Source organism: Barbus barbus, assembly GCF_936440315.1.
Source record: "Barbus barbus genome assembly, chromosome: 43".
Classification (NCBI taxonomy): domain Eukaryota; kingdom Metazoa; phylum Chordata; class Actinopteri; order Cypriniformes; family Cyprinidae; genus Barbus; species Barbus barbus.
In genome coordinates, this window is record NC_136721.1 from 16,011,307 (window position 1) to 16,035,615 (window position 24,309).

A 24,309-nucleotide genomic window follows, 5' to 3' on the forward strand; every position below is an offset into this window, starting at 1 on the left:
AATGCCAATGTATGAACTATCAATCATTTTGGGACTCTGGACATTGTTGCGCCTTTCATTGTCGAACAGACAAGAGTCCATGACATGAACATCAGCTTTTACAGAGAACTGGCACAACAGCGCATGCTCCATATATTTTGGATGTTTTTCCATGTCTAACAACAAACCGTCTCTGTCCTGCTTTTATCTGCTGTTCAAAGAGGAGTTTCTCACTGTTTAACTTCTAGTAACAGCGTGACAGACCATACTAAAGCAGAAGTATATAGGCTAGGAGACGAGAGAGTCTACACACCAAATGTTGCTCCATTTCACTATTAAATACCATCTCTGGCAGCACAGAGAAGATTGAACATGGCTTTTATCATTGTTGTTTTTTTTCCAGATAGTTGTTTCCAGTGCATTAGGTTTAACAATGCAGTTCCTTCATATGGATGTCTCTTGTTCTTTAAGCAAAGACATTTGCTTGAAATTGTCTGGCTGCTGAAAAAGGATTATGTGATAATCAGAACCATGCAGTAGTACAAACTTATGTCATTAAATTGCATTATCTGCTTAGACGACAACAAGCAGTGGCCCAGAGAATTGTTTGAATACTTAAGCTGCACTTAAAAGAGAATTTTATTGCATAAGTGCATTTAGATAAGTCCAAATATTCTCTTCATTTGGTCTGTAAATATACTGTTTTATAATTTAATGACAACCAACAGATGTCTTATTATTAAATATTTTTGCTTTAAAATGCTCTTATGATATAAACTCCTTTAGGTTTCATATTTTGAGTTCAATTCCTTGAATTTGATTGGCCGAGGGGCATTCCAGATATTACTGTAGTGGTCCATAATTTCTTTCTGCAGGTTACATCATTAAACCAGCAGGTGGTGAAAAGTGACTGTCTTTATGAGTGAGTCATTTGAATCATTTGTTCAACCGATTCATTCAAAAAGCTGTTTCATTTAGGAACAAAATAAGGGTGCTTCTCAAATAGATGGCTGCATTCTAGTGTTGTCTTGAATGGCATGAAAAAATTGAACAACCTAGGTGTCAATTCATTTTTTGCGAATTGGAATCTGAGAAGATTCTAACCAAAAGATTGTGTGTAATTTAAGGACGCAAACGATAACTGATGCATCCTTCAATAGGCCTACAGGTCGAATGAAGAACACAAAACAAAGGCTGCCTACTAAGGATTCTTCAAATTGAGACATCCTTCAACTGAGACTTGTGACGTGGCAGCCTTACAAGGAAGCATCCTTCCATTTGAGAAGCACCCTATGTTGACTAGCTCTATGAGTCATTGAACCATTCGTTGAACTGATTTCGTTCAAAACACTGATTCATTTAGGAATGAAATGCCACTACTGTTTTTCCACTGTTTTGGTTCTGCTCTTATTTTAATATCACAGGAATATCACACTTGTCTTCATCCTGTTGGTCTGAATTTGCTACTCTAAAATTCAACAGAACACAACAGACATGAAAATAAGACATCCTCCCATGCATTGATAAATAGCAAATGCAGGCAAAATTAATGAAAAGTTTACATGCACAGCAGATCACGTAGGGAATACAAGGAAAGCCCTCCTGCCAGGGTGGCATGGCCCCTGGCAAACCATTAAATCAATGACTTCTCTATTCAATGCCTAGAGACCATATGTATTTATATTGAGTGTGGGAGGATTGTTTGAACACTGCATCTGCAATCGAATTATCAGAACAAGAAATAAGTCTCCAGTACACACTGTCTGCAGAGCAATTATTTTGAAGCAACATAAATTGTTAGCGCACCTATACGCAGAGGCCTGTGGCAGGAGAAGGTAGCTCTGTATTTAATGGACCACACTAACAAATCCGATTATCTGTGTCAGTGTTACTCTGCTCCATAACCATACCTCAGGGCTGGCCAATAAATCACATCACCATCTTCTGGCAACACAAAGAAGCTCACTTTGAGGAGCCGTAAAAACTGAAGCCATAAGCACTCGACTCAAAACGTGCTCTTATTTCTTTCTGTCTGCCTCTCATGTCAGCGCTGGGGTCTAAATGAAAGCGACTTTTCGGGAAATGGAGTTTGTAGGTAAGGGTTGAGAGGTTACCATCAGGAACACGGGGGAAAAGGCTGGCAGGTCCATTACTCTGCCAAAGTCAACCTGTCCTGCTGTTAGAAGCGGCTCTCATGATAGGCGCTCTCAAATAAAAACATTTATTTGTTTCCATGTCAGTGCTCATCAAAGTGCTGCCGCTTGTCAGCTTGGGAGCAGATACCGCGGTAAATAGCGAGGGTCAACTTCCCTGCTGTCTCTCCCTGCTGCTTTGTACAAGTGTAGATGACAAGCGAGCAGCTGTAACCAGGAATAATGCTTGGATATATGTACATCAAAGTGGGTATAAATATAGGGGAGCCTCACTTTCACTGAATTGTTCTCACAGTGGGTTCATTTTTCAAAGTCAGTTTATGTATAGACACATACCATCAAATCTGAAAGTTTCCGCCGTCAATGCTCAGGATAAAAAGGAAACAGTCCATTGAAAAGATGTTGACCTTTTGTGATAACATGCCCCAGTAGTTTCCGGTATACTGTAGATATGAATTACTAGTCAAGGCCTTTGAGAATGACAGTCTCATTGTTTTCACATATGACCGTGACTCAAAGTCACACAGATCAAGGTTATTTTTTTTTATATGCACTCAATCAAAACTGCATAATTCTGTGCACCATGTCTCGCCTTAAAATATGCTGCGTAACACTGTTTTATGAATGCGGAAAATGAGAGAGACCATGACTCAGATATGCACTGGCAGCTCTGAATTAATCAGTTTTCAAGATACCTCAGTCAAAAGATTTTTTTCTTCCACAACCCCTCAGTTTTGCTCTAAATCAGACAGAAGACGTTTTTCTTTTTTTCTTTCTTTTTTTGTTGTAAAGCCAGGCAAGTCTGATTCAGACTGTCTGAACCTCCAGAATTGGAGTATAAAGAGACTCTTAATTCGGTATTAATGCTCCCCAAACCACTGAAACTTCAGGTTCTCTTGAGGTCAAATCTGAGGGTAAGACCTTGCATGCAAACCATCTCTTCAGTTCTCCTAAATGCTTTCTGTGTTGTATTTCAGTTTGATAGTGCTACAGCATATTGTTAGATTAGCATAAGATGCATATGCTGCAGCTGAACTTCAAAAAACTGATGTAAAACTGCTGGCCTAATCAAATAAGACAACGACATTAAACATTTTAGCAACTGCAAAGCAACACCCTGGCAGCCACCCAAAGTACCTTACCATTTGTGACCATGGACCAAAATAACAGTCATAAGGGTCAATTTTTTGAACTACAACTCATGGAACTTTACTTAATATTCTAATTTATGACATAAAAAAGTATCCCAGAGAAAAAGAGAGATGTTGAAAAGTCTTCACATCCTCCAGGGATATCAGAACATTATCCAAGGTTTTGTTGTCACTGATGGCTGTCATGTCAAGTTGTGCATGAGATAATTCTTGTTACTTTAGTCATGATGTCTTCTATAATCTATTTAGATGGTTTTGTATGTGTTTCATATGCTGTTATCTGGACATTCTGTTTCACATCTTCTCAATAGAACACCTACTGTGTTGTCCAAACTATCAAGTGGTGTTCACTGCCGAGCTAAAAGGTGGATTTGAATTGAATTCTGTACAAACTATACTCTAGTATAGGAATTTAGATGCAGCTATTTTCAGCCATTAAATTCACCCTTTGGCATTCATTATAGAGAACAGTGAGCAAGTAAGCAATTTAGGATGCAGTATTTTTCTTGTTCCTGTCCCTTTAATAGTACCTAGGTGTGTAGCTGTTTTGTTGCTGAGTTTCAATATTTATTGTCCCCATTTTCATATTATTGTGTTGTTATATGCATTTAGACCCATATCTCTCATCGTCCCTATGCTACACTTTAATTGTTATGCACATATTCACAAGCTTGTACTGCTGTGTGAAACAATGTCCCTATGTTGTTCTGTCACTCACACACACACACAAACTTTTCTGCTAATACCAGCAATGTTAACTCCTACAACAAACTCTCTGACATTCATCACCCTCACACATTTCTCCATCCTCTCTCCCTCTTACAAACACATACTCAGTGAGGAGCAATATGACATCCATAAAGAGATCAAGATGCCAACAGCACATGAAAAGCCCATCCAGCCCCAGAGACGAAAGAGGCTGCAGTGACAGCTGTGTGCGCCTTGTTCTTCCTCCACCTCTTCTCTTCCCACCATTAACTCTGAGCTACAGCAGCCTTGCTACAAGTCCCTCTATCATTTCCGCAGGTCTCTTGCCGTATTCTCGCGCATTCTGCCCCTAATCCTCTACAGTAGGAATCCAGCATCCACACGAGAGCGAGGAAGTCCCGGCTTAACCCCCGACAAAGTTTTATCTTTTTAAATCTCGCAGAGGATTTGTGTCAATCCCTATATCCTGGGATTTTTCTACTCTCTCCTTTTATATACACTGTATGTGCACGGTGATGTGCAGGAGGAAAATCAGTCAGGTTAACACAACTAAAGTTTTGTGTGCATCTAAAGGAGTGTATGGATTTTGTCTTCAGCATGGTTTTATAGTTAACTGAAAAAAAAATAAATGCAGCATTTTCATTATCTGAGATAAACTTTAACTGAAATATAATAAAATACCTTATAAAAACATATTTCAACTAGTTGCCAAGGCAACATTTGTTATTCTAATTTACTAAAATATCAAATTAAAACTGGAATAGAAATGTCAGTTTTCAGGAATGTTCAGACTTGGAGCCACAGTTCTTCTGGATTTGGTTGAATTATCACTCAGTAGGTTATTATGCATTACCATGTCTTTGGAAAGCTTTGTTCTTTGAAACACATTAAAAATGCAAAAATTCACATTATTTCTTAATTACATATAATGCAAGGATTCCCAAACTCTTTCACCTAATGTATTTGAAGTACCCCTGGGAATTTAAGGTAAGTTAATAATTAAGTTAAATATTTTCATGTTCACAGTTATCTGACATTGGTTAATGGTCACATGACATGCACTTAAACAAATTATTATATTTTTCAGTAAGTGTTTTATTTTGTAGTTATTTAAAAATTATTTTTAAAATTATTATTACTTTTCATTAAACTCACGAGTCCTAGTTTGGGTAACCTTGACGTAATGTAATGTTTAATGCACTTTATTATGTTAATAAAAAGAAATGTAATATATTTTCTTTTTCTTTTCATTTTCATATCAATATGGTACAGGATTATCGTGTTTAAATCAACGTGATAAGCGAGTTAGGTCAAAAGTAATCAAAAAGTAGTCTGATTATATTACCTAAAATGTGTAATGTAATGGATTAGATTACTAAATATAATTTTTGCCATGTAATTTGGAATCAGTAATGGATTACAGTACAATTTTCAAGTAAAAAACTGCTAAAAAAATTACAAAAACAAAAACTTGAAAAAAATTACTTTATGAAAACAGAAATTATAAAAATAAAAATTCAAACTGATTTAAAATATTAATAATAAACTATAGTAATACATCAGTGATACTAAAATAACGTCTCGGTTACGTATGTAACCCTCGTTCCCCAAAGGAGGGAACGGAGAAGTAACATCAGTGTAACTGACTAATGGGATCTCGCCCGAGAGCCCAATCACCTTCGAGTGTTAACAAAACAAGCCAATGACAGTTGGCGTGCGTGTTTCGCCATGCGCACCCCACCCCGCAGCGCGGGTATAAACGGAGAGCGCGTGCAAACCCACATCAGTTTTTCGCTGAGGAGCCGAGACTGTGTGCCCCGGCCACACAGCGGTGGTACAGTAACTGTGGCGATGGGACGTTATGTCTCTTTTCCCTCCTTCAGGGAACAAGGGTTACATACGTAACCGAGACGTTCCCTATCAGTCAGTCATGTTCGACGTAACGTCAGTGTGACTGACTAATGGGATCCCTTGGAAAACCCCACTATTGCTGACACCCTCCAGTGCCCTGACGCGCCGTAACAGCATCGCCAAGACTTGAAAAGGCTCGGCTCCGAAGCAAAAAGCTGATGTGCGTTTGCACGGGCTCTCCGTTTATACCCGCGCTGCGGGGCAGGGTGCGGGTGGCGAAACACGCACGCCAACTGTCATTGGCTTGTTTTGTTAAAACTCGAAGGTGATTTGGCTCTCGAGGCGAGATCCCATACACTGGTCTGCAGCTAAATTGTTGTTATTTTAGTATTATTTATCTGAAATAGTTTTCATTAATATTTTGAATTGTCTGTCTTTTTTAGTCTTTGAATAATTTAATATTTCTTTAGCCTTAATTTATTTTTTACAACTTAAACTTGTTTTTTTCTGTTGGTTTGTTTTATTTTATTTAAATTTTTTTATAATTATCTATCGTTTATTTTATTTGGTTTCAGCTTTATTTCAGCTACTGAAAACTAATTTTAAGTTTTTCTTTTTCAGCGATCAGCCTTGTAGGGTGGAGAAGGAGAACCATGTGCAAGGGGAGAGCAGGGCACAGCTGTTAACATTGCGAGCATGTGCAGATGTTCAGGCAGATTAATCACAGGGGAGTGGGCCATCATCATCACCATCACCATCATCATCACTGCAGCACGGGACCATCCAGGCTGTGCTTAAGGTGGGGGCTGGGGTCACCAGCAGTGCAGGGACAGACGTAAGCAGCATGCAATTACCAATCAACTCAGACAAGGTAAAAAATGGCAGATGGTCCCTTAACTGAGACCAAGCACTGTTGCGTGATTGGATTTTTAACTAAAGCTGGGTGAGTGAAATTAGTTATTCTTATTTTCACACCATTTTGAGCCTTTGCGATTGCAGCCTCGGTCCTTGACTGTCTGCATAAAGCCTCTGTTGTCTGGAAAGCCGAGTGGGACTCAATTAGATACACAATTTGCAGGCTCCAAGCGGAATAGAATGAGCGAGCGGGCCGAACGTAGCCTACTGCATGAGGAAAAATTATCAGAAACAATGAGCTCGTCGGGTGATTTTTTAAATGATTATCATCACATAAATCAACAGAGGATGATTCATCTTGTCACCTCGAATTAACAAATAAACCATTTGACCCTTCTCTTTATTACAATGAGGGACGAGCAGACACTCGTGATCGATATAGTGGCAAATGAGTCGCTCATTTGTTTCTCAGGCAGTTTCAGGACATCGGACGCCTCCGTCATTCACAACCCAGTCACGTCTCCTTGTCCCAAGCAAATGCTGCACTGAAATGTGTGGGATGAGGGAGGAGGGGAGATGGATATTTTTTGAGGATGTTTGTGTGTGCGGTGAAGCAGAGAGTTGATGGGTAGTGCTCTCCAGACTGTATCGGACAGAGGGCGATGCAGGGGGTGACCCGGCCTCAGCCCGTATCCTGCCGTGGCATCGGAAACAAAGAGTACCGCTGCTCTTTAAAAACAGTGTGATGGCTTCCCTGTAGGTTACCTCTGTTTCCATACGAAGAATATTAATGTATTTGGGGGGGGGTTGGTGCCCCAGCAGGGCATTGTTGCGTGTGGAGGGTACAGAAGGTCAGCTCTGCTGAGGACTAAACGCCCCTCTTTGCTCTCGGTGGCATCAAATGCTGCTCGCATTTTCAAACGTTTGTTAGCCAAAAGAGCTCAAATCGTGCATCAAACACGACTCCAGTTACAAGTTCTTTGGTATTCATATCATATGAGCTGCAAATGCTGATATCAGAAGTATTACTCCTCTAATACTACATTCCTACGAGGGATTATTTTAAAACTTTGTCTTTAGCCTTTTGTGTTCGAACAGTATCACTACGGAAGAAAACTAATTTAGTAAATGTCACACATTTTCAGTGGCATTTTCCAAAATAGCCTCGCAGAAATAAACAAAGACGTTAGGCATGGCATATAATGAGGTGCACAGGTATTGAAGCTGTGTTTGAGAGCCTAACGCTGCCGTCGGGTGGTGCTTACTGGGCTGGTTGCAGAGGAGCTCCCTTGGCTATAGATTAGAGGAGCAGACGGGAGCTCTCTGCCCTGCACAACTCATTAGGTCAGCGCTAATCCGGCTTTTGCAGTAGGAGACCCTCGGATGAATGACCCCTTTGGAAAGCTGAATGCTGCTGTTCCAAGCACTGCATAAATGGGAGAGAGACAAAAAAAATCCTTAACAAGAGCTTGGTCGTATCCAATTGCACAGAATGCATCTGAATTAGTGGTCCACTGATATGGGTTATTGTAATGACTGAAGCAGATGAGAATATTAAGAGAGTGCTGTGGCTGAGTAGACACAGTGGGGTGGCAACATTTGAAAGGATTCTATATTGCATTTTTAGGATTACATTTTTTTTTTAAATGATAAAAGTTTTTTAATATTTTTTTTTTATAATTTTTTTAAATTAAGTTTGTAATTAACTTAAAAAATTACCAGTTGCTGGATTTGATATTAACCCCATTAATGACAGCATGAACTTTGGTTTTTGTAAAACCAATGTTTGATCATTTGATCAATGATCTAAATTCTATTTTTTTATACCACAATGTTTATTAAGGAAGCCAATTTCTGCCTCAAGAGAAAAAAGTAATTGTGACTTTATATTTCTTATAATTGTGTTTTAATATTACACAATGTGATTTTGATTGCTCTTTTTTTACTTATTCCTAATGGTAAAGCTGAATTTTTAGCAGCCATTCTTTAGTGTGAGTCTTTAGAAATCATTCAAATTTGCTCATTTGGTGTTGTTATTATCAGTTAATATTATATTTAATATAATACTTAATTTGAATGGTTCTTATTTATTTATATTTCTCATTATATGTGTTTTACTATCTCACAATGGGATAGTAATTGTTCATTTTTAACTTACCTTTTTTCCCCTCTGTGAGGTGGAAGTGTTTTTGCACAGTATATTGTCCAGTTAAAAAAAACTGAAAAAAATTCAACATCAGGACCACTGAATATTACAATAAAATACATAATTGCTGAATTTAATGAACGCAAACATAAGCAGAAAATGCTGTCAAATATATCAGAATGTTTACATGAGACTTTTCCAAACACATACTTAAATCCAGAAACATATTACTCTGTCAGAGCAGTGCATCAATGTCAGAAAAGAGAAACATACTGTACTCTCACTCATTTACTCAATTTAGGCCTTAAATATATTGAAATATTCAAAAATATGTATTTTTTTTCTTTTTCTTGGAGCCAGTTCAATTTGCAAGCCTAACTTCTTCTTATGCAAAAAGACTCCTCAGACACAACTCAATTCTCTCGTGCACCCAGTGAGGTTCTCAAAAGTATTTACCTCTGAAATGCAACTAATTTGTAAGCATACCTTTGAGGTTTGACAGCCTACGTGTGCATGTGTGTGTGTGTGCTTGTTTGTTTTCTTGCCTTTATGCTCCCTGTCAGCCACTCTCATGTTTGACAGTGGAGAAAATAACCTAATTACCATGCATACAGATCATTTAAACTGCTGCTCCCCAGCGGGATATGCCTGCATGCATGAGCTGGTGGAAGTTCCTACTACAAAGGTGGGTGGTAATGAAGCCAGGGCAGATGCACGCAGAGGGAGGAGGCTTTGGGTCCTTATGCTAATTATCAGCAAGCCCTGCCTGCAGGTAAGACCTTTAGGGCTTTGGAGACACTGGTCTAGGGAAGTGAATAGGGAAGGTCTCTGAGCGGGACGACAATAATGATATACAGAGCAGTTTCTGTCTGTGCTTGCTTCAGGATAGGCTAGCTCACGCCCCATAAACTGTGACTGTGACATATATGCTGTAACATTTAATGGAGCAAATGCCATATTGCTCATGAAAGAACTGAAGGTCTTATTTTGTTATTGCCTAGCAATGTGTAAGAAATACCCGTGGCATTCAGATATACATTTATTCATTTAGCAGACGGTTTTATTCAAAGCAACTTATAAATGAAGGATATAAAATTAGCATGTATTGAATTTATTAAAGATTACATCACAATAGCTGTGTGACTATAAACATTATGAATGCCGGAGCATAAAAGCAGTTCAGCAATACCATCAGGGATAATTTAAACAACTGACCTTTATATGCTGCGCTCAAAAGCAGCAATACGATTGGTTGGCAGCATGCAGTTAAACCCTTAGGATATTTACCACCATTGCACCAACAAAATTGTTATTATTTTATTATTTAGAATCTATTTAAATATCTTCTAAAATGTCATTTATTCCTGTGATGGAATTTTTAGCATCATTAGTGTCACATAATCCTTCAGAAATCATTCTTATGTGCTGATTAGGTGCTCATTTATTATCAAGTATTATTAGTGCTTAATTATTATTACTAACGGTTCTTATTATTGTCAGTGTTGACAACAGTTTTTGCTGTTTTAGATTTTTGTAACATTATAAATGTAAGTTTTTGATCAATTTAATGTGTCCATTTGAATAAAAGTAGCTATACACGCACACACATTTAAAGTATTCGCCACATTATAGGGCACATTCAGAAAAATCCTTTCAAATATACTGTATCTACACCAACCAGGAACCGATTATGTCATTGGGGCCCTTGTTGATAATATAAAGTTCTTACTACAATTTACGGTTGTCCATATATATATTATATATATATATATATATATATGTTTATCCGGCCCCCAGATTCTGCTGACTAGACTAATGCTATTAATCTGCTGTGCTGTGAAAAGTTTCGTCTTGTTTACTTGACATAGCATCATAAGGCTTAAATAACACCAAGATGTGTCAGCTGTGCATGTTTATTTAGGCTAAAAATAATTAAACTTCTATATGTTATTACTAGCATAAAACTATAATCATTTCAAAAACAGGCTTTGTCTTGTAAATATGACCACTATGAAACTGAAATATAGCATCACTGATATTTTAAATACTCCAACTGCTCAATTCATTTAAATGCCTTTCCACAATATTTCATGACGCACTCTAGAGACTCCCAGAGACTCCACCAAAATAACTGAGCAGCAGCATGCTGATTGTTGTAGCCATGCTATTTTGCCTGTTGCATTTGGGTGTATAATTTTGCATTCATGGTAATTTGTTAGTGTGAAAGGAAAAGAGGATGAATTTCAAATGAGTTAATGGTCTGAACTACTTCTGAACAAATCACGATTTGACGTCCATATAGAGAGAGGGAGGCACAGAGACATGCAAGATGGTGAAAAGGATTCAAAAAGATAAAAAGGAAGAAAGAAATGGAAAAAGACAGCGTGAGACCCCTTTTCAAAAGCTAGAATGCTTTTGAAATTCAGAAATTAGTCCATTTACATGAAGAATCCAGTGATGTATGGGCCGAAATGCAGGTGAAAAGCACATCTTGTGTCATTAGTAAAAACATATGCCGATTCTCAGATGAAGAACCATTAGGATTATTGTGACATTGATTGACCATCATATGACACATTCAGAGTTGAGTCATTTCATCTTGCAGCTATCATATTCAATGCATTTAAATGGTTTCTGCATAACCTTTTAGGAATCTTAAGTGGATCTCATAAGAGTCCTAATAAAGATGCAAAGGCCTCCATTCGGCCTGATGCATTCAGTCACCTTGAAATTTTTACATTTAAATTATGCTCATTGCATGTCATTCAAACTTCTTCAAAAGGCCTAGAAATGTCTTTAAGACAAACAGATTTTACCCACGCCAATGTAACGCTTTCATTATTCACACTCCGTCGCCGGTTCCTCAAGCGCAAAGCCATCCCCATCTTCCACTGCTGTCGCACAAACTTCCTGCGACAGTTAGACACCTGTCTGTGTGTCCCCAGCGGGTGTCATAACTTCAGACGCCTCAAGTCAGCAGACCCCCCACTGCGGCCAACCCAGTGCACGGCCCCCTTGATCAGACAGCACAATCCTGTATGATTCCTGACGGCTCCTGGCTCTGCCGCACTGCAGCCTGTAATGAGAGCCAAGTGTGTGAGACTCCAGCCCTGGTGACTCATTGATTATCATCGCCTTTCTACCGGTGCCTATAAATGCCACATCCATCTCGTCAACCCCGCTGTCCGGCTTATTTTCTACCAAACACTTCAGACTGATTGCCATCAAGCTGTCTCATTTTCACATTTCACATATGCCTGCCAAAGAAGACCACCGAACTTCTTTGCTTGGAGTGCTACCAAGAGAATAGCTGGGAATGAAATGGATGATTTTCAAGGCACTGTACAAAAATGGATGTGCAGCAAACATATGGCATGTACACTTGATGTATAGTTTATAAAAGGCAATGATATATTATATACATGTAATATATCTTAATGCATTGATCAAATATGCAAAACAGGCAGATTTTTGCCTGATTCTTGAGTGCACTTTTTGAACACCCTCCCAATCAGCACTGCAATTGCCTCAAAAAGAGAGAAAAGAGCATCAAGGTCAAACAATTGTGTCTTTTGGAAGTGTGAGAGTCCTAAATTGAACAGTAATGTACCAACAATAGTTAATCTCGTCAACAAAATGACTGATAAAAGCATTTATTTACTAATGGGTTTTCAGTTGTGCATTATGATTAATTGATGAAAATATGTGAAGCACACTCTCATTTTGTGTCAGAAGTCACAATGAGCTGTTTGTGAAGTACGTTTATAAGAGAGAAAAAAATTGAATATTTTCTTATTTTTGATAAAAGTCTAAAATTAAGTCAATTTTCTTACAATAAATGTCATACAATAAATGCCCTTTTCATGCTCTTTTGCTGCCTGTTCAAACAGTAACTTCTTTATTACTACTTATAGCACAAAAACACATTATAGTACATATATTTAAAGACACGGTAGACATTACCAAAATCTCTCTCATTAAATCTGTTTCAATAAACATGTCAATTAAACAGCTTGTGAACAACATTACCAGAAATGAAATATTACAAGTGCATTATACTTTTACATAAAATGGAAAATTATTTATTGAGTCTTTGAATACATCTAAAAATTCTGTCATAAAAACTGTTTTTTTGAGGTAAAAAAAAACAAACATTTTTCACAGCCACCATTTAATCATGTGTTTCTGGGTCAGACGTCACAAAGAGGAGGCGAGTAATTATGACAAAAAAAAGAACACATCAAGCTATAACCAATGCACTAACAATGTTTTTTGAATAAGAAAAACCTAGAATAAAAAAAGATTGCTTCCAATAATCTAATCATAAGGAATAATTTCTAGGAATGATCCACTTGAGCCGAGTGAGCTGAAGCTGAACAGTCAATGAACTTTCAGGCAATAATATACTGAACATATGATAGACATGTACGTATATTGCGACTTGCATCTGCACAAAATGACACAAGTGGATTACATGCTAGTCAGAATGTATAAGTAATCATCCCCTTCTATAATAATGCAGTAAAACACAGACGAGGAATATCACTGGAGAGACCAGGGTCGTGCCAACTGTGTCACCAGCATTTAACTGGCAGCTCATTGATCAGTGGCTGACACCAGACCTGCAGTGCAGCAGAACCAATGTGCTCTCTGTGGAATAGCCGGGAGGAATGATAACTGAAAGACAGTCAGTGATCGAGCACCACGCTCGAGGCCAAACCCACCAAAACTTTGACATGGGGAGAGATGACGACGGGATTTCAAAGACAAAGGAAGTGATGGCCATCGATTTAGTCATTATGGGATTGGGCCATTTCTAATGTTGTGAAAATGAGGGAATCTTAAGCATTAAGAACTAAAAACAGACCTGAGAGGAGATGCGTTTTTCATGTGGTGCTGGAAACGGGTCTAATGGGAAAATCGGTGAACGGATGCATTGCAATAGATGGGGCATAAATCATCTGCTCAGCTTCACAGACAGATAGTGGCCTCAGCTGTACGGGGCAGCAATAGCATTGACAGAGAACGCTTGTGTCATGCTATCTAGAAGTGTAAGGCAGGAGAGAAGAGGTCATCCACACAAGGCCTAAAACCATAACTCACACTTCCTAAATTCTGTTGTGCACTGTAAGGAATAACCAGCTTAGGTGGCCCAAAAGTACAATTCTTATGAAATTGGATTTAGTACAGGAGCCTCATTTTGGTGATTTCACTGATTTGATTAAACACAGTTTCTGAGTGAAGTGCTGTGATGAGCTGCTTGTGATAACAGTGTTTTTAGCGTCTCGAAGTGATTCACAGTAAATGCTGCGCCACACGAACTCCATCTCTGCAAGCAGTGTGAGATTGAGTCGTTTGTAACATGCATTTGAAAATGCAACATGCTGGTTTTCTGCCAGAGTAAAATTTCTGCCTTATTGTTTAAACAAAACACTAAACTATTAATATTAGCATTGTAATTGTACTGTTGTTATAATAATAATTTTATTGATAATTTATTATTATTATTATATACTGTAACTTAAAATTATGAAATACTTTACATTTCAGTAGCATTATAGTGATTTTTCTTTATTGATTTTTATTGATTTTTTAAATTTGATTAAATAAGAATAATAAAATTGCAATCATATGTGTCTCTCCAATTTGTTATTCTTGTATTTTAATGAAATAATGCACACATAGCAACATTTATATATTATATATAGTTCTGTCATGAAACTCTAGATGGCGCCGTCCGATAGGTTCTAACTTAATTTGACAAAATGACATCATTATTCACATCATGGTGCGGGTGATTGGTTCTTTTTGTAACGGCAGCCAATTAGCTTGCTGCTTAACATTCAAATACCTGGTTAGTGCTTGCTGCAGCAGTTGTAGCGCACTTCAGAAAACTCTTCTCCTTCCCTAGCTCCACCTGTATAGATCTGCAACAGGGTGATTCGTGTATGTTATATATGGGGGTTTTGTCATATATGCTATATGATGTTTTATTAACAAAGTTCAGGAGGAGCACGTTCAGATAATTAACCTAATTAACACAAGAGGAGAACAACCAGTAATCAACCCAGTTAACAAGATAAGAGGAGTGTATATATACACAGAAGACTTACCTCTGTTTATTGGCAGTTTTTCAGCATCCCTCCGCCACCCCTTCTCCGCACTTACAACTATTACTTAGAGGGGGTACTCTGGGTTCGGGCCAGAATTCCGAGCTCGGACAGCACGCCAAATACGCATAAACTTTATTCTATTTATTATATGTAAGTGTGAACTCGTGAAATGTACAGCAGCAGTATTTCCTATATGCTCACAGCAGCACTTTTTTATTTTAAATGCAGTTGTACGATTAAGAACTTTGCAAGAAAGAGACAGAAGGTGCTCTCACAAGAATCCCCCTCATTTTTAACTCTGAGGTACAGTACCATTCACCATAGAAAGTGAAATCATTGCCGGTTGTGTGATAGATTTGCCGCCACGGCACATTTAGCATGATACAGGAGATGTTTTGCAACCGGCGCAGAATGATTGCACAACACGAGTTGAAAGAGTTGAATTCTTTATAAGTGTTTGTGTCAACACTGGATCCTGTCAACATCTAAACCCCCCCTGTCCCTTTTCTGTGGGCCTCCTGTTGTCACAAACATCCTCTCGCAGCAGGTGCTCCCGTTTCATGTGACAGCTCTTTAATACCTGGTTTGATCTGTGTAGTCATATCATTATTTCTTCTCCATGCATGCTCCAGACTACTCACTTCTGCAGCCAGATGAATTATACACACACGCAGTATATTTAATAATCATTAACAAATGCGATGTATATGAAGACTGATGAAGAGATGGAATTTTTCTGCAATTTATAATTCGAAATCATTTCATTTTATCATCTTGAACATAAAATCCTTTTGAAATAACAAATTCATGCTGAATGTATTGTTGCTAAGCACCTTTCAGTCAACATGACCTTATTTACTTTATTAATGCATGTTCCTGGGCTTTTTGCGAACAATTCATCTGTGCATGTTATTTTGAAAAAACACTGTTGACTTCATAATCTTTAATCAAAATGTACTTTGCTCTTTCTCTGAACTGATGTCCCCTTTCTGTCAGTTAGGCCATGCAGGCTACTGAATGGCAGCCAATATCTATGCAGGTGTTGTTTTATCCAATTTGCATTATTTTTGTGCCATTCACTACTGGTCAAGTTAATTAAGTTAATTATGCTCACCGTGACTTTATTTGATAAAAAAATACAGTAAAACTGTATTATTCAGAAATATTACTGTTTAAAATAATTTTTACCTATTATAATATATTTTAAAATGTAATTTATTCCTGTGACAGCAAAATGTTCAGCAGGCATTACTCCAGTCTTCAGTTATCAATGCTGAAAATAGTTTTTGCTGCTTAAAAATTTTGTGGAAAATATTATACATTTTTAGAACTATTCAGGATTGTGTCACTGTTCCACAAAAGTATAAAGCAGTTTTCAACATTGGTAATAATAACAAATGTTGTAAGACATTATGCATTATAATTATTCATAATGTGTGTTGTAGTACATTATCTTGTCGTAAATAATCCTAACCAAAATTAAATGCATGGTGTATCAATGAATTGATAAGTGTTATAATGTATTAACTGTGGGTACAATTATTCATGAGTTTCTTCAGCACCAAATTGACACATTAGAATTATCATATTAGCATTTTAGAAAAACCATATTAGCATATTTATATATATATATATATATATTAAAATCAAATCAAATCAAACTCAAAAACACATCACATTACAGAAGTAAAATGGGCTGCAAACATTATTCTATATTGCATTTAATAGAGCTGGTCTAAATGTATGCTTTTTAGACTCGATTCATTTTTGATTAAGTAAAATTGAATTGGCATGGGTGATGGTTGCTGACAGTTTAAGGCACAATTTCAAAGCTAGTTTAAACAATTTCTTTATAAATGAGAAAAAAACGAAATGTTTCAATTATCCCTGCTCTCACTTATAGGACACATGGAAGTTAGTGTGAGGGGAAAAAAATGGTAATGCAAAAAGTGTGAAGTTACGTGTCAGAGAGACTAAAAGAGAGCGGCAAGGAGAGGGAGCCGTGTGTTTACAACTGGCCTAATGTTTGTTTGAGACAGCAATGTGTAGGTCCGCAGTCTGACTCCGGGTGACAGTGCTCAGAAACAGAAGAGAAATAACTGGCTGTCACAGATCAAAGCGATAAGCAGCAGCACTTGCCAGACGCAAAACAAGAGACGTGCTCCAAACAAATTGCACAAGCTGCTACAGAAAATATGTCCAAATATATTCTCCTCCTGAACAAAAAACAAAAATTTCCAGCTTTTTGATAGTCTTTCACCTTGTTCATTCATTCTTTTAAGGTCTACATCTTTTCACAGACCCCTGAGCCACTCTGCCTTAATCCCTTAGACCCCCACCCGCCTCTCTTATGTCAAATCAAATTAAAACAGCCCAAGACACAAGCTAATTCCATGTTTCCGACATTGCCTCAAATCAGACAATTGCAGAAATGAGTTCAACCAAGTCAGAATATTAAGGAAGTGCTTTAATGAACGCATGACTGACAGGCCTTATTTTTCAGTGCAGCTTTTCATGCTGGTTTTGACATGTTACTACAGTTCTACCTTTTATTGATTCACTTCAGCATTATGTTTGACTACTAGAGCAAAACAGTAATGTGTTCCTCGACAAATTAGACACAATTTTGCAGCGCTGCTGAAAGAGCTGAAAGCGCATTCTAGCAATTACAGAGAATTGGGAACCATCAGGCCTTCTGTGGCATTACTGTAAAAGCTTTACTGTAGATATCCAGCCCTTTGCTTTTAATCTTTTAAAGATTTGCAAATTCCGTTTTGAAATTGCTTTTGCTTAAATTTGCAGCTCTTTCTAACAGCCTCCTAAAAACACTAAGTACAATCTCAAAAACCACAACCCGATGACTCAGCAAACAGAATTAGATTAAATACCTGTGGGGCTAAGTGAGTACAGGCTGACTTCATATTGTTTTCAAAGAGCACAGAAATGCTTCATCTGTACTTTCAAGTGAGATTTGTTGAACTTTAAATGCTCTACTCAGAGTTTGTCAGTAGCTCTGGGGAATACATTTCATAGACTGTAAAAATCTTTCAAGCCAAACCAGTTCAACAGCCTCTAAATAGCTTAAACTGGGACAAAGAGCAGACTTCTCTTCAAATATTCTAATACTTCAGACAAATCTGATAAATCGTACAACCAATACAGATAGGACCACTTCCAGATCTTTTTCTCAGTCTAAAGCTTCTAAAAAATCAACAGGCTTCTTTGAGCAAAGTCAGCTGACACTAGAAATCAATTATTATAGACAATGATTCTATCCCACTTACCAAATAAATACAATGTACAAAAACAATCAGCCTGAATTCTGAAACAATGTTAAAGTAAGAATAATGCTTAAGTCTTCCAAGGTCATTTTTACTACAATCGAAAATTGAGAGGCAAGATGGTGCTAGTTGCATTTGTATGAAATAAGAGCAAGTCTGCTCTGATATGATAAAATTACATGGCTGGATGCTGCAATTAACCAATCAGAATGAAGTATTCTACAGAACCTAGTAGAATGCAACAGTGCCCATCCACTTTTTCAAGAGCCTGGAAGTTCTGGAAGTATTTTTTAATTAGGGATTTTAAAGAAGTCTTTGTTTGAGAGTTATAGGCCATAAACCAACCAGCTACAAGGTGAATCAAAGCATTATAAATTTTTATTCAACGCTAAAGAAAAAAAAAAAAACATTTGAAAATCAGACAAAACGACAAAAGTACAATACTGTGTCCTTAGCTTTAGTGAGGGAAAGATCTATAATCCCATTAAGCACTACAAATTATATTTATTCATTTAAAATGGATAAACATAAAACCATTGATTTTAAGCCATGATTTCTCTGAATGATGGATTTCTATGCAGAATCCTGGGTAATGTAATTATTCAATGGCAATTACACTTTTGAACATGATTATTTAAAAAAAGGACTGATTGCTTCAACAAAATGTACCACTGATTAACACCCTCTTAGCTCACAATAGGTCTGTTTTTAAAAGTTTATGAATAGAAAAATTAATACGATTTTTACTTCTGGGCCCTGAATGTTGCATTCTATATGGGTTTTTATCATTTAAAATGTCTTACTATGATATCACAGGAACTTTAAATGTTCTGTTATGCCATTAGCTTGTAAAGCCCTGCTCCTCCTAATTTTTTAAGTGAGGAGGAGCAAACTGGGTTTAAGTGTTTTGCTCAAGTCAAAATCAAATCGGCAAGCTTCTGGTTACCAACCCTGATCCACTACACTACACATAAATTTATTTTATTTTTAAATTAAATTTATTTTTTATTATATATATATATATATATATATATATTAGTATTAATTTTATGCTTTATGAGAGGCTGTGCTCTCAAAACTTGATAAAATATTAGTCAATAATTAGTTTTTCATTACAACACTATCAATTTTGTGAACTAGTAAATGAGAAGAATGAAAACATCTTTGTTGCACAGTAGTAACTTCTAAACTTTGTTTTCTGTGGATGTCCCATTTTCTTTTCAATAATTAATATTCCACCAACCATCATTCAGTGCTATTGCTATAGTCCCTCATCAACTCGTGGAAGCTCGCCATTGCGCCTGCTTTCATCAGTTACAGCTCCTCTGTAAGAGGATGCCAAGTCCTCCACTTTCAATGCTTTTGCACTTGTTCACTAGATCGTCAGCGATGGTTCCTGCACACACTGATGAAGTGTGAAGGGAGGCAGGAATGTTTACAACCACTGATTTTTTATATATATATATATCTTATATTTATATCTTTTATATACTGTAATTTATATATTTTTCTGTCTTTGGAATTGCAAAACATATCAAATATTACATCTATGAGTACATTCAGCTACCTAAAGAAAAGAAAAAACATACATTCTCTCAAATAAAACTCTTTGAAATGTATTTGAAAAGTGCAGACACACTGGCTAAAGATACCTTAAATACATTACTATTAAATACAAGCTAGAAATGAAAGGAGTTCATAGCAGATTCACCAGGTTTAGTCCACATGTGGGCAGAGATCAACTAATGCATGTTAATCCAGAAACACAATGACCTCAATCCTGTAAATCTGTCAATAGAATATCCGACGCTCCGGATTAGGTGACTGTTGTAATGATAGCACAGACGTAGCTGTTATTTAAAACATCCTACACACGAAAATGTATTTCTTTGTGCTATACTGTTCCTGGAAAATTTAACAGATCATTCTAAGATCTTTATGTAGGTATGAATTTGATGGTTAGCAGAATTGGTGCATGACTCTTTTCCCTTTTTTGGAAAGAAAGAGTTCACTTCCATCACCTACTGTATAGCAGTGCTTCTCAAGCTGGTTATACATCATATGTTACACTGGACTAGTAGTTGTGACCAAAGTACCACAAAAAGTAAAAAAAAAAAAAAAAGACAATGCTTTTCATATTTGATTCAAAACCAGTCATAAATTAATATTTTCATGAGATGAAAAGTTCCAACAATACAAAAAAAAATTTACAACAAAAAAAGTAGGAGAACTGACAATATTTAAAGTTTTATCAGCCTAACACACGGTGCATTAAATAATGTATTAGTATTAGACATATTAACACTGACATAAGATATGGATTTTTTCCACCCTACTAAAAGTCATAATATATAGTTTTTTTTCTCTACACTAAAATCCCATCAGCACAGAATTGCAACCCATTTTAGGGGGAAACCACTCCTATAGTAAAACAATTTCATTTGGCTTGCTTTGCAAATGCAAGTTATGTTGTGAAATGAAATGCAAATTAACAACAAAAATAAACAATTCCTAAAGAAAGTGTTTACACAAAAGCAACATGTTTGGCAGTGTATTTCAAATAGTTCACTACTGTGGAAGTAACTTGGGGCTGTTTTGGAGATGAAATCCTCCCTGCAAATCTACAACAGTCCGGAGGTGCAACACATCAGATTATCTGGGCTAGGCCAACCTATTTCTCCACATACAACAAGGGGAACGCAATTTCAAGATTTAAAGCAGTGCTTACTCAGAGTGAGAGAGCTGTTTTTGAGGGAGAGGGCGATGGCAGTCATTGCAAAGCTAGGGTTGGTGGTATCACAATAAAACAGAGAGGTTTGTTTGCAGCAGAGATTTCTTTCTTTTCACTCCAAGCTGTCACTGATGATCTGAACCAGAGCACGGGTCAAAGACTAGATAAAGGCTCCCGAACCAGGGAAGAATCAGGAGGCATGTGGAGCATTATAAGAAGCTGTACTGCTGCAGTGATAAAATGGATGAATACACTTATTAATAATAAAGAGGATCCAGAGCCACTATGAATCAGTGTTGACATAAATGGGATGAGATACAATGGGCACAAAACAATGTGTCATTAAAGACCATCACAACAATAGAAATGTACACAATCAGACACTTTATTTGATAAATTCATTAAAGCAGAAAACCAATAGTTAACACTCAAACTATGATTTGCAGTGTAGTTACAGTTCATAAGAAGAAATGTGATTTATTATTTAATGTTAACTTTGATATTAAATAAGCTTAATATTATACAACTTCATATTTGTATTGATGGATATATTTTATAACTTTTCATTTTATACATTTAATTTAAATCTTTAATTAAATTACACGTATTTGCCTGTTTAAAAACGCAATAAGGGGTTCTTTATAAAGCAATATACAAGTTTCTTAATATATTATCAGTGATTTAATTTTTTTTAAATATTTGTTGTGATCTGTTTCTACTGATTTTAATAATATTACAAATATACAAAAGCAGGAACAGTAAAAACTTGCAGGTTGCAGAAATATTTACATCAAACTTTTCAGACAGGCATGCACATAAATAAAAAACAAAGACATTTTTGTGTTAAATTGTCCATAAAAACATTCCTATATAAACTGTCAAATTCAGTTCAATGCATCAATTTATTTAAAAATAGATGTGTGGCCAATTTACACAGAAATTCCTGCTTGTGTTTCATGAATGAGGCCAATAGAGCTGTGGTATAAACTACCCTTTCCTGCATCACACTTTTGACATTGGTGTAGCCACAGGCCATGGACCTTCTGGAAGAAATCCTTTGGATTCTGAGGATTCCGGTGTCTGACCAAATACTTCCACTGGGCTACAAAAATGTACATGATTGACTCTTTCGGCTTTACCATTTAACCCACCCTGGCCGATACTGGCAGCTTGAGAACCTCCAACTGGTTGACTGGCCCAACTGAAGTCCTGACCGCTCTTCTTGAGAGCAGCCAGATGTTTGATGTCCAGAGTAGTGAAGGTTGTAAACTGCACTTGATTCCTTTTGCTTGTGGGAGAATGTAGAGGTTCGCTGCGAACGGGCCTTGCCAGCAGGGTGGCTGATCTGACAGCCATTGGAGGCAATGGAGCCATCGGATCCCGCCTCGGAGGAAGTGTGTTGGTTCTTCGTCCCAGAGTGGCTGTTCTCTCCTCACCTGCAATGGCTGGGATTTCCCTCGGCTGGATTGTCTCCAGGCCTCTGCTGTTTTGCATCTGAATGGCTCTTGGCATCTCAACAGTTGCCTTCATCTCCTGCTTGGAGGTAGTCACAATCGGCACAGCTCTGTTTTGCTCTGCAGCTGTGCCTAGACGTACCCAGTGATGCTTGTGCTCAGGCTGACCCTGGCACTGAACCGGAGACTTCTTGCTGCGTGATCTTGCGCTGTTGATGGCACAGTGAAGCAAGACGGCGATAATGATCAAGCAAGAGAGTCCTACCAATGCATAGATGCAGACCTCTATGTCTGTGAACACACTAAACATCTGTATTAGATCGCTCTTCACTAGGGGTGGTTCTCGCTGGGGTTCTTCTGGTGGAAACGGGAAGTTGGATTTCTCAAGCAAGTTTCCATATCCGTTCTTTATTGGACTCCTAGGGCCTACAGTAACAAGCACTCTGTCTGCGACGGGCATGGTAATGAGAGTTTTATCCATAGTGTTTATTGCCTTAATTGTAGATACGCCACCTCCTATTGCTTCTTGAAGTTTGGAATTGGTTGCCGTTTTGATCGAATTTATGTGTTGAACTGTGTTCAGAGGGGGTGTAAGAATCAATTTGGACACATCATCTCCATCCTCACCATCACTTTCTTTTTTGCCAATCCCTGCAAACTGTTCATCCGGTGGGAATTTTACCTTCACCATGCCTCCACCCACAGCCAGTTTGCTCTTGCGTTTGGATTTCTGACAAGCCTCACAGATAGCTAGCTCCGCTCTGAGTAGTAAGCCCTGTCCCTCAGATTCAGCGACCACAACAAAGACGGACCCTGGGATCTTCCGCACAGATGCTACCCTTGGGTCCAGTGAAGAAATGGTGAGGGAATAACCATTGGGATCGTACAAATCAAGAGGGGTCTTGGAGCCATCGCTGAACTTCAGCCAGCAGCCAACCACCGCTTCCTGTTGTATAGAGTTATAAATATTTACTTAAACATTACATAAAACTTTAACAGGCTCATTCAAGTTAAAGCATCAAAGTTAGTCAACTTGGAAATTATTTTCAGTTAGCATGACAGCTAGAACTGCATCTTAGCGATATATTATAAGTAGCTCCTTGGCATGATGCGGAATGTGATAGGCTTAAGAACCCCATGCATGGAGCTTCATTTATCCAAATTGATCAATATTTATATGTTTGTGTTCAAAACTCCATTTGCTCAGCCACCAGAGGGCACAGTGTAGAGTTTGTACCATAACAAGTTGTGGCACAATAACCCAGAGCTGTTGGCTATTACAGTATAAGCAAATGGCACCACAAGCTGCCCTATATTCTGTGGTGAAATACATTATGCATTGCCTTAGGAGCTCTGCTTGCAGAGCCCATCAAGAGACGAATGAGGCTTCTCGCTGAGTACTAACAGCTTGATATTGATTGGATCATGTTATGCCACTCAGACCTGGCATTGGAACAGGCAGTTCTTTGAAGAAATTTAGAGCATAGTTGTGCTCGTCGTACAACTCTTGTTCCTTACGCTTAATGGTCAGTGCTTCTCATAGATAGTGATTAATGGTACCAGACACTAAAGATTTTTTAAGCAACTCGGATGGATGATGCATGTCTTTAGTAGCTAATATGAAAGTCAGTTTAATGTTAATGCAACATTAATTTAGTACCTTTAATCAATAAAAAAAATAATATATATATATATATATATATATACATATATATAGATATATATACACACATATATATATATATATATATATATATATAATTTTTTTAATGATTAAAAGCATTAAATTAATTTTATAAGTATTAAATTAAAGATACTAAATCAACTTAATGGATGGCATATTTCTTTAGTAGCTAATATGAATGTCAACTTAATGTTAATGCAATA

General features: G+C 37.3%; 1 protein-coding gene across 1 annotated transcript in view; it reads right to left on the reverse strand.

The window, feature by feature from the left end:
- Window positions 1-21,331: 21,331 nt before the first annotated feature.
- LOC306862438 (transmembrane protein 132D-like) overlaps window positions 21,332-24,309 on the reverse strand; it is a 28,194-nt gene continuing 25,216 nt past the window's right edge. Inside the window, exon 9 of the mRNA XM_079405245.1 lies at window positions 21,332-23,368. Coding sequence (XP_079261371.1) covers window positions 21,971-23,368 — 1,398 coding nt within the window. The 3' untranslated portion in view covers window positions 21,332-21,970. The remainder of the gene's footprint in view (window positions 23,369-24,309) is intronic.